This window comes from Bufo gargarizans, chromosome 11 (genome assembly GCF_014858855.1).
Source record: "Bufo gargarizans isolate SCDJY-AF-19 chromosome 11, ASM1485885v1, whole genome shotgun sequence".
In the NCBI taxonomy this organism is placed as follows: Eukaryota; Metazoa; Chordata; class Amphibia; order Anura; family Bufonidae; genus Bufo; species Bufo gargarizans.
In genome coordinates, this window is record NC_058090.1 from 42,920,419 (window position 1) to 42,932,552 (window position 12,134).

A 12,134-nucleotide genomic window follows, 5' to 3' on the forward strand; every position below is an offset into this window, starting at 1 on the left:
ATATAGGGGAACCACAACTCCCAGCGTGTTCAGGATGCTATTATTATGGGATATTAGAAGACATTACAACATGAGAATATAGGGGAATCACAACTCCCAGCATGTCCAGGTTATTTTTATGGGATATTAGAAGACATTACAACATTATGGGATATTTGAAGACATTATAATGTAAACATACAGGAGAACCACAGCTTCCAGCATGCCCAGGCTATTATTATGGGATATTAGAAGACATGTCAATGTATCTAGGAGAACCACAGCTCCCAGCATGTCCAGGCTATTATGGGATATTAGAAGACATGACAATGTATATAGGAGAACCACAGCTCCCAGCATGTCCAGGCTATTATTATGAAATATTAGAAGACATGACAATGTGAGTATCTAGGAGAACCACAGCTCCCAGCATGCTTAGGCTGTTATTATGCGGTGCAGAGGACATTGCAGGGAGGGAACACCCCAGCACCTCCCCCACCATGCCTCCCACAACATGTTGTTCACAACACAAGTGACTACACAGCCCCGTCATGTAGGAAATTGCAGGGAAGAGTCATGTGACCACCACCCGTCACGTGACTCTTACATCATCACACCTACCAGGAGCAACTCCATTCTAGGCACTACCGAGTCAGAAGTCACTGGGGGGCTGACCCGGGAGAGCGCCGCTGTCATAACAGTCTCCGCCGGTGACGGCTCGCACCATAGGTCCGGTCTGTGGAGCTGTCCGGTGTCCGGGAGGAGCTGCCGTGCGATCCCTGAGTCACTGCCGGATGCCGGCTCGTACTGTAAACAATAGATGCCTGTAGTGTCTTCCTGAGCAGGACCATCCCAGGTGCCTCCAGCCTCCTGTCATCTGAGCGGCCTCCTACAGCTCTCCTGGCCTCCTGCGTCAGATCCCATGATCCAGCAGTCCGGACAATATTTACTGTGGAGGGTGTAGGTTCCTCCAGGACACTGTCCATCTAGGAGGAGCAGCCTACTGAGTCTCTGGATCCCCAGAAGATCCCCGTCTGGACCTTTGGACCCTTTAAGTTGATCCCAGGAGATGTCTACATTGCAACGTTGATCCTCAGTAGATCACAGTTTGGAATAGGGATCACAAGACGAAGATCCCTCTCACCAAGAGTGTAAACTTGGAATAATCCCGGTTGTTACATTGTAACACTTGAAGATCCTTCTTACGAATATTGTAACCCTTGTTGAGGCATCGTGACAGCAGAAGATCCAACCCTTATATAGCGTAACTTGGAGCGATCCCTTCTAAACCAAGAGATCCCTCTTACAAACATTGTAACTCTAGGCGATCCCTGTTGAGACACTGTGACGCCATAAAATCCCTCTAACGAAGAACATAACCCCGGGCAGTCCCTATTGACAGGAGATCTTTCTTACGAAGAACGTGACTCAGGAACGATCCCTATTTCTACAGAAGATCCCTCTTATGAAGTGTGATGACCCTGATCCTCCATGCAGAAGATTCTTCCAGTTTTAGTTTAGCGTCATCACAAGATGTCTTCCTTGTGACAATCTTCTGAGAATATAATTTGCTTTAGTATCAAGGACAACTAAGGAGACGTTCTCCTCTGAAGAACATCGATGCCATTTCATCCACGTGTCTAAGTGCTGCTGAATCGGTAGATGATCTTCTAGAAGAGACTCCAGCTCTTAGACGCATTAATTTACCATTTTTTATGTTTACTTAGTTTGGTCATTGTCTCCATCCACACACATCACTGTATACATTGAGTAAGACGGGTCTGGAGGGAAGGACTAGATGACTGTTATTCTTCCTGGTCAACTCTAGAATAGTCCACTGGTGACACTTCAGCTGACAGGGAGCCCCATCTCAGGTGGCAATGCATTTGTCTTACCAGATGTAAGTTTGATGTATAGCAAGCCTGACATCCCTGGCTGTACATTGTATGTGCCGTTCTAGATTACAGGTGGGCATTTCAGATTTCTAGACTCCTCGATAATGAAGTCTCTCAGTAGACCCTACATCCCTACTGGTTTCAGAGCCCTGGCTTAGTTTTGAGTCACGTGGTTTAATTTTAATGGAAATACTGTGCAATAAACCTAATTTCTAGAACTAGTAACTATATTTTTATTAGGTTAGCTTTCCTTTGAACCAATATTTAGCTCTTCGGTAAATTTAACCATAGCCTTTAACATTTCGAAGGAACTTTTGGTTTTAGCTCTTAGATAGAAGATGAGCAGCCAAGGTGATAAAACGGCGATGACTGGTTTGATGTGCCAGGAGAATTTTGCATGTTCCGGAAGCGAAGAAGCCTTGTTCGAGTGCGACGAGTGCAAAACATTACAATGTCAGCGTTGCGAAGAGGTTCTGCACAAGCAAGAGAGGCTCCAGAACCACGAGCGGGCGTTGATACCGCCTGGCTATGTCCCTTACTGCTCCTCATGTAAAGGGGCGAACAACTGTGGCCCTGCGGGAGCTAGACCTCGGGCGGCGGTGAGGTGTCTCTCTTGTAAAATTGATCTCTGTACAGACTGTCAGAAGCGGACTCACTCTGGGGGGAACAAACGAAAGCATCAAGTCACTTCTTACCAAACAGTAAAGAGCCACGAGCCTCAGGAAGGTCCAAAGATGGACGACGAGACCCAGAAAAAGAAGATGACCGAGAAAGTTGTCAGTTTCCTACTTGTGGATGAAACGGAGCAAATTCAGGTATTTTGCAGTAATATTTCATAGCGCAGTACACACCTTCTAATTACTTGTCTCAATTTTTTCCATCTTGACGAAAACTAGTAGAGGCAGTTTGGCTGCGTTCACGTCTTCGTTTAGGAGATTGGTGCAAATGCCGGCTGTTGGCTGGACAAAAACCGTTGTATGCAATGTTTTTCGGTCCAGCCAAAACCTGACATTGAGTCCTCATGCACACGGCCCTGCAAAAAATATAGAATATGTCCTATACTTGTCCGTTTTGCGGACAAGAATAGCCATTTCTACAATGGGCCTTCCGTTTCGCAAATTGCGGAAGGCACACGGGCGGCTTCCGTTTTATTTGCGGATCGGTGGTTTGCGGACCGCAAAAAATGGAACGGTCGTGTGCATGTAGCCTTATGCTGGAAATCAGCCCGATCACTGCCAGACTTCATTGCAGCCAGTGGGGACCCAGCGGAGAAGTAGAAGATCCAGCCATCCCGGATCCTGTGAGATCCAGCAATGCCGGATCCTGTGAGATCCAGCAGACTGCTCTGTGCCGGAACAGCCTGCATGATCTCCGAATGGAGATGTGAATTTGGCCTAAGCTAGTAATATTTTGGAGGTTGGTGAGGAAGCCGGTGTATATTGAGGTGATGTACACAGCACAGGTAGAAGGTAAGATGTCCATACAGATCTTGTCTCTGGTCTTAATCAAACCCAGGTCCTCTGCTGCAAGGAAACATTGCGAGCCACTGCGCTGTGTATTTCCCCTGAAGTCCCAGCTTTTTCTATGCCGTTTACTTCCATACGTTTATACTATCCGCACCTGCACGGGGTGATGTCACATGCATTAACATGTACTTCCTTTGCTGGATATTACAGGTTCCAGCAGAGGGAGTATACATACGGATGTCCTTGTTGTTTATGATTTCACACTCGGTACACATGACGAAGGTGTCCACTCCTGATGTGACAGAATCAGCCAGGGAACATCTGTGGACGCCAGATCCAGACTCTGGCATCACATAAAACAATTAAAGGGGTTGTCTCACAGACAAAGTGAATACCAGGCACTTACTAATGTACTGTGATTGTCCATATTGCCTCTTTTGCTGGGTTGATTCATTTTTCCATCTCATTATACACTGCTCGTTTCTAGGGGTTACGACCACCGTTGCAGTGCAGATACAAGGTGGTCAGGACAGGAGATGCTGTGCATACATGTGCCTATGTGCGCTACGGTCCCGGCTACCAGAGAGGCCGGTGCTTTTTCCTATAGTGTGCAAGCATGACCACCGCTGCTGGATTGCAGGGTGGTCGTAACCCTTGGAAACGAGCAGTTTATAATGTGATGGGAAAAAATGAATCCAGCCAGGAAAGGAGGCAATATGGACAATCACAATACATTAGTAAGTAAGTGCCTTGTATTAACTTTACCTACATGATAAATGCCACATGCTGAAGTGAGACAACCCTTTTAAGTATTTCCAACAATTTCCATGGGGAGGAGGAGATAAAAAAAATCACAGATGTCGTGGGAGTTATTTGCTTGTTCATGCCACTTGTGTAAATTCCAGGCTAATTCTGAAGGCAGATTAGATTAGTAGATTGTGCAGGCGGTGTTTAGATGGGAAACACAAAAAGGCGCACCATAGAGTAATAACGTACGGTTATAGTAAAGAAATTTCTCCAAAGTGGAGGCTCGCCTTGTGTGGTTGGATGCCCCTTGCGGTGGAAGGTATGCAGCCAAGGATGCAGGTACTTCTATTAGGGGATGCCTGGAAAGGCAAGTAGATTAGCAGAAAAATATCCTGCGGCGCAAAAACCATTGCAATCTGTACCTGATGAAGGGGACCATTGTCCCTGAAACGCGTTGCACCACCTGCCAAATAAATCTCTGGAATTTGAACTCTACTATTGGATGTTTTTTGCGCCGCGGGATATTTTTCTGCTGATATACAGATTAGATGACCATCGGTCACTGATTTTGGTGGGACCAGATAACCATTGAGTGTGTATGGTGTTGTCCTGATGTTGGAAGAATAGATAAATGTATAGGAAACTAGGAAGACAGGCACTCTATATCAGGTCACCAGCAGATAACAACAAAGGACAGGGATAGTATAGGTATGTTGAAAAAAACTATATTTATTTTTATAGTAGTAATGATAAAAAAAAAGTATTTCAATATAGGTCACTCCCATCGTACAGGGAGAGGGGAATGGTAGTGAAAAATTGGATAAAAAGGGTTGTGAAAAAGTGGTGATGTTAAAATGATATTTAAAATGATATTTAAAACACCCTGTATTGGGCTATATGTCCAAAAAAAAAATAATATATAATAATAATAATAAAATATTGTATAAGTATAGTCAATGCTCTGGGATGAGTTCAATGGAAAAAAGTGCAGCAGCAGCCTTCCAGACCCAATGTCTAAGTATATGCAGCTATGCGAAAGTGATTTTCATTTATGCGAAAATAGCCTTCATTTATGCGAAAGTAATTTTCATTTATGCGAAAATAATTTTCAGCGAACCAGTGCCTGGTGGCGTCCCACCGAAAATTGGCTCACTGGTCGCTGTTACCTTTCCTCGAAGATCGCAGGTTCTTTTCTGCGTAGGATCCTCTGTGTGCTGTGGGTACTTGGTGCGGCTGGCAGCGCGATTGCAGGAGGATGCGATGATCGCGAGAAGCTGCTGTTTGCGGAGTGGACCGTCGATACGAATGTTGCGCTCTTTTTCCTCCCATCAGAGGGCTGTTGGCTTTGTCTGACTTTCTTGCCACGTGCGGCAATTTTTACACGCGCTTTTTTCACGCACTTTTAATTCCCGGTATCGTCGGTGGGTGGAGGCAGCCTGATGGTGCAAAGCAGTTTGGAAGCGCTTCCCAGGGCTTGAGAAAGCATACGCGTTTCGAAGGATTGCAGCCTTCTTCATCAGTGGAGCACTGATGAAGGCTGCAATCCTTCGAAACGCACATTGTGTCTGGAAGGCTGCTGCTGCACTTTTTTCCATTGAACTCATCCCAGAGCATTGACTATACTTATACAATATTTTATTATTATTTTTTTATTTTTTATTTTGGACATATAGCCCAATACAGGGTGTTTTAAATATCATTTTAAATATCATTTTAACATCACCACTTTTTCACAACCCCCTCTTTTTTTATCTTTTTTCCTATCCCCATTTAATTCTTACCTTTTTATCCAATTTTTCACTACCATTCCCCTCTCCCTGTACGATAGGAGTGACCTATATTGAAATACGTTTTTTTTTTATCATTACTACTATAAAAATAAATATATTTTTTTTTTTTCAACATACCTATACTATCCCTGTCCTTTGTTGATATCTGCTGGTGACCTGATATAGAGTGCCTGTCTTCCTAGTTTCCTATACGCCTGCCTCTTCTGACTTAGGGTACTTTCACACTTGCGTTTTTCTTTTCCGGCATAGAGTTCCGTCACAGGGGCTCTATACCGGAAAAGAACTGATCAGGCATATCCCCATGCATTCTGAATGGAGAGTAATCCGTTCAGTTTGCATCAGGACGTCTTCAGTTCAGTCGTTTTGACTGATCAGGCAAAAGAGAAAACCGTAGCATGCTACGGTTTTATCTCCGGCGAAAAAAACTGAAGACTTGCCTGAATGCCGGATCCGGCATTTTTTTTCCATAGGAATGTATTAGTGCCGGATCCGGCATTCAAAATACCGGAATGCCGGATCCGTCCTTCCGGTCTGCGCATGCGCAGACCTTTAAAAATGAAAAAAATAAATAAACGGATCCGTTTTGCCTGATGACACCGGAAAAACAGATCCGGTATTGCAATGCATTTTTCTGACTGATCAGGCATTTTTCTGACTGATCAGGATCCTGATCAGTCTGAAAAATGCCTGATCAGTCAGAAAAAATGACATCCGTTTGCATACAGTTTGCCTGATCAGGCAGTCAGTTCAGGCAACGGAACTGCCTGTCGGAATCAAGCAACGCAAGTGTGAAAGTACCCTTAGGCGAGTCAGTTCAGACACGTGCACATTGCATATTGTCCATACAGGAGAGCCACCGTATTTCCTTCTAATATATAAATGTATCTGCATGTGTAAACAAGGGATGTGCTGCTGACAACAGTGTAAATGAATGGCCGCATGAACAGTCATAAGTAGGGAATAATCATCTGAAATCTGAATAACTGTTGGCCGAAAGCCCAGTCTAAGGCCGTTTTCACATAGTGTTTGGTCAGTGACCTGTGGCCTCCTCGCAGCTTACCATGCACAGTGCCGCCCATTGGATAGTGGCTGTGCTTGGTATTGCAGCTCAACCTCATCCACTTAAAGGGAACCCGTCATCGGGATTTTGTGTATAGAGCTGAGGACATGGGTTGCTAGATAACCGCTAGCACATCCGCAATAACCAGTCCCCATAGATCTGTGTGCTTTTATTGTGTAAAAAACCCGATTTGATACATATGCAAATTACCCTGAGATGAGTCCTGTCCCTGACTCATCTCAGGTTAATTTGCATATGTATCAAATCGTTTTTTTGCCACATTAAAAGCACACAGAGCTATGGGGACTGGGTATTGTGGATGTGCTAGCGGCCATCTAGCAACCCATGTCCTCAGCTCTATACACAAAATCCCGGTGACAGGTTCCCTTTAAGGGGACTCAGCTGCGCCTAGGCCAGGGGTGCACAACCTTTTTTGGTCTGGGGGCCGCATTGTCACATCGCTCTATTTCAAGGGGCCGCAAATAAAAAAATCGTTGATCGGCGCTCATCTGCCTATTACACAAGCAAAGTGACTGGGGAGGAGTGATCGCTGCCACAGTCATTCTGCCTTCATTTAGATTATACAGGGAGATGTGCAGCAGATAATTGTACATCTTTCATAAAATATGCAAATCAGCCGACAAATGAGCGATTCCTTGTTTATCGACTGATCAGCTGCACGATTATACCGGCCAGATATAAGATATGAGCGCTCCTATGAACACTTGTTCCCAGTAATTGTCCCAAATATCGTGCTGCAGCATAACCCCTGAAACCGAAGAGTTATACTTACCTGCTCCCCCTCTCTCTGGTTCTTCGAACTGCCTCCGCTGTTTACACCTGGCAGTGCATGGACATGGTCATACACCACTCCAGCCAATGACTGGCTTAGGCGGTGATGTGGCCACAAGCAGCGTGTCACTGCTGAAACCAGTCATTGACTAGAGCCGTGCAAGTGACCATGGCCATGCACTGACAGGTGTAAACCGAGCAGGAACCGGAAGATGGAGGCAGCGGGGGCAGTGCAGAGGACCAGAGCGGAGTGGAGCAGGTAAGTATGAATTTTCTATTTCAGAGGCCATGCTCTAGGCCTCATTTTTACCAGAAAAGTGGCGACATTTCCTATTTATAAATCAGCGGTTTCCTTTACTGCAGAGGACGGAGCTCACTGGTTATCACCATCTCCTGCCAATCCAGTTATAGGTGCCCTGCAGTAACCAGTAAGCACATTACCTTGCTAGTGGGGAAGGCGCCTATTGGTTAATGCTGGAATGACCAGGCCCGAAAAGGCCTTAATGACCAGACACTTTTTTGTGATTTAGCGCGCATGGTGGTTCAAACTGTTGTAACTATCTTATTTGTTGGACTATCAAGATAATTTTTGCAACAATTTTTATTTGGGGGAAACTGTACAAAACGTTTTTAAAAAGTATATATTTTTTCAAACTATAGCTCCTTATTCTTTAAATATGCAAACTGACACCAAAATAAATTATTATAATTAGATCTCTATTTGTGTATTTTGCTATATAATATTAAAAGTTTCACGTGAATGGGGCGGTAATGGTGACGGTTTTGATTGGTGTGGGTTTCTTTTCTTTTATGTATGAACTTTTTTTTAACTTAATATATTTCTGATACATAATATGTCCCCCAAGAGGTCATAAAAAGACCTTGGGGGACACTGTCACTTTTTAAAATTTTGCACTTTTTCATAAAAAGACTGTGGTGGGACAGTGAACACTCTCTTTTATTAAGCACTTTTAACTTTTTATTTTATTTTATCTTATTTATTTATTTATTTAGTTTTCAAATTTTTTAACATTTTTTTTAAATATATTTTTACCACATAATTTGTCCCCAAGAGGTCACTGAAAGACCTTTTGGGAGACAATAAGTGACTTTTTTTTGTACTATTTCCACTGTAACTGGATCATCCAAAGGAGCCCCAGTTAAAGGCAAACCAGCCTGCTGCGGAGGCTTTGTACCAGGGCAGCGCTCCTCTGCCCCCGAGACACCTAGAGATCATGTGATAGCCGGGTCCACACTGCAGAGCGCTCATTGAGGAGAAGGCAGAAGCGCTAATAAAGCTCTTCTGTCTTCTCCTCGGCTTCCCCGCTCTCACTAATAGCTGGGGACCCTTTCTGATCCTGCTACAGTGCAGGAGCAAAACCTGTGATCCATCTGCTGTGCAGCGCTCTGTGCAATAACACAGCTGATTGCAGGATCAGCTGTGTTTCTGCCCAGCAGGGCGGGGGCCGCAAACCATGGCTCTGGGGGCCGCAGGTTGTGCACCCCTGGCCTAGGCCATGTGACCGATGAACGTGACATCACTGGCCTAGGAAGAGGCGGCATGACCTTTTAATACAGCTGATAGGCATGAGTGCCATGGGGTGGATGAACCGAGAAAACGGATAAACACTTGAACAACCCCTTTCAGGGTGCATTGGCATGAGATGGATATGCTCTGATTGTGCTTGTGGCCAATTTGCAGCATTTTACAGAACTCTCATCCACACACTGCAAAAGAATCCCCAGCCTGATTGTAAACCGACCCGCTGTGCGGATTTTAAATCTGCAGAGTGACAATTTCTGCTGGGATCTGCAAAACATGAATATCCACATTTTCTCCCATTCTATATTAAAAATGCCTAGTCTTGCCTGCAAAATGAACAAGAATAGGACACGTTCTATCTCCGTGATGGCTAACCTTGACACTCCAGCTGTGGTGAAACTACGACTCCCAGCATGTTCCATTTATTTCTACAGAGTTCTGAGAGCAGCCAAGCAAGGGGAGCATCTTGGGAGTTGTAGTTTTACCACAGCTGGAGTGCCAAGGTTAGCCATTACTGTATTTATCTTTTTTGCGGGATGGTGGAATGGACATAAGGATGCGAACATCACACATTATTTGCAGCCCCATTGAAAGAAAATGGTCCGCAGTCGATGCCGAAAAAATGTGGACCAAATATATGGTCGTGTGCATGGGGCCTTAGGCAGCAGGAGGGACACTTTCCAGGATCCAATGTTATTTCCGCAGATAGCTGGGCTATTGATCATGACACTTTTGTAGGTGGTGTAAAAATGCCATGGAGAACAAAAATCCTCTCTTTCATTATTGGGCTTTAACCTAAAGTTTTTTTTGTGTGTGTGTGTGTGTGTGTGTGTGTGTGTTTTTCTGTACGTTGGTGGTTTTTGCACCTGTATTTTTGGCATAAAATCACCAGTTCTAGTGGTCTGTGGGAAATAAGAAATGCAGGCAATCCCAAATAACCCACTTAGTAGGCGATGGGCGCTTTTTATCAAATATTTCACATACACAAAGTCCTATTAGACAAAATGTCACCCTGTTTCTCAGGGAACCTGTCATCAGCTTTGTGCTGCCCATACTAACGGCAGTATAAAGTACAGACAGGTGAGCTGATTTCAGAGGTCTGTCATTTATAAGTTAAAAGTAAGTGGTTGCCGAGAACCAACATCACAATCATTGCAGACTGGTAAAGAGTCCCGGCCTCCTGAGAAGAGTCCTGGTTACTCATGATCTCCTGCTCTCCTGCTGATGACTGACAGTCTTCTACCTAGTTTTCTCTCTAGGAGAGAACTGCCAATCATCAGCAGATGGGGAGAGAGCAGGAGATTAGGAATAACCAGGACTCTTCTCAGGTAGATGTGACTCTTTTCAAGGCCTGGGCTGCAATGATTAGGATGCTGGTTCTCAGCAACCACTTACTATTAGCTCATGAGTGACACAGCGCGGACATCAGCATTTCTGTCACTATTTTATACTGCCCTCAGTGACATCAGCATAAAGTTGATGACAGGTTCCCTTTAACCTTTATTTTTCATTACTATAACCTCATTTAATAGTGAGTGTACTGTTTAAAATATTACAGTGTAGCCACAGTATTATCGCCGATTGTAATGAATATCCGCTAACTGCTGTCTTTCATCTCAGCAGAGACCGGATAGTCATTGGTTACACGCACTGGTGTAATGCGCGCATTAATCTGAACGTTCCAAGGGTTACAACAAATTTTTTTTTTTTTACTCATTTAAATGTGAAATTATCTCAGTGGTGAGGAATTCCCGAGCTGTGTGTGCCAGAGAAAGCTCGGCGGAATTCCCCGTTCCAGTGTTTGCACTGTTTCTGATTTTCTAGTTGTCCCAGAATGACAACTTTTTTAAATCTATCCTCAGGGCAGGTGCTGGAATCCTTATCGGTCACATGAATGGGATACTTTTTTTGTTTTCATTACTTTGCACAGTTTAGTATCGTCTACAAAACGTGATATTTTACTGTGCAGCCCCTCTACAAGATAATTAATAAATATTGAAAAAAAAAAAAAAAAAGGCCCAGTACTGACCCCTGAGGTACCCTCTAGTGACTTTGACCCAGTCTGAATATGTACTGTTAACCCCTTGAGGACCTTTACCATACATGTACAGTGGAAACCCATTTCCTAAAAATGGTGTCCGCTCCAGGGTGCAGGGGATGCCATAGACACCCAGTTTCTGTTGTTTTAACCCCTTACGGACACATGACGTACCGGTACGGCATGTTTCCCAAGTCCTTAAGGACGCATGACGTACCGGTACGTCATGCGTTGTTCCGATCACCGCCGCCCGGCGGGCGGTGATCGGAACAAGGTGCCTGCTCAAATCATTGAGCAGGCACCTCAGCTAAATGCGCGGGGGGTCCCGTGACCCCCCCGTGTCGTTGATCGCCGGAAACCGCAGGTCAATTCAGTGCAGCGGCGGTGCCATCGGGTCCCCATGGGGCTGTGGGGGGACCCAATGGCATGGAAGGCAGCGCGATGCCTTCCTGAGGCATCTGCGCTGCCTTCCGGTGGAGAGCCTGTGAGATCACAGTATTACTCATACAGCCGATGCATTCCAATACAGAAGTATTGGAATGCATTGTAAAGGAATATACCCCCAAAAGTTCAAGTCCCAAAGTGGGACAAAAAATAAAGTGAAAAGAAAAATTAAGTTTTCCCCCCCAAAAATGAAGTTTCAAGTAAAAATAAACAAAAACGTCATTTTCCCCAAATAAAGTTAAAAAAATTATTAAAAAATAGGGGCGTTTGCCCACTAAAATAGTACCAATCTAACCGTCACCTCATCCCGCAAAAAATGAGCCCCTACCTGAGACAATCGCCCAAAAAATAAAAAAACTATGGCTCAGAATATGGAGACA

At 44.5% G+C, this 12,134-nt stretch overlaps 1 protein-coding gene across 1 annotated transcript in view; it reads left to right on the top strand.

Annotated features, from left to right (window-relative positions):
- Nucleotides 1–597: 597 nt before the first annotated feature.
- ZFYVE1 (zinc finger FYVE-type containing 1) overlaps nt 598–12,134 on the top strand; it is a 43,524-nt gene continuing 31,987 nt past the window's right edge. Inside the window, exon 1 of the mRNA XM_044271755.1 lies at nt 598–2,689. Within this exon, the coding sequence (XP_044127690.1) occupies nt 2,213–2,689 (477 nt within the window). The 5' untranslated portion in view covers nt 598–2,212. The remainder of the gene's footprint in view (nt 2,690–12,134) is intronic.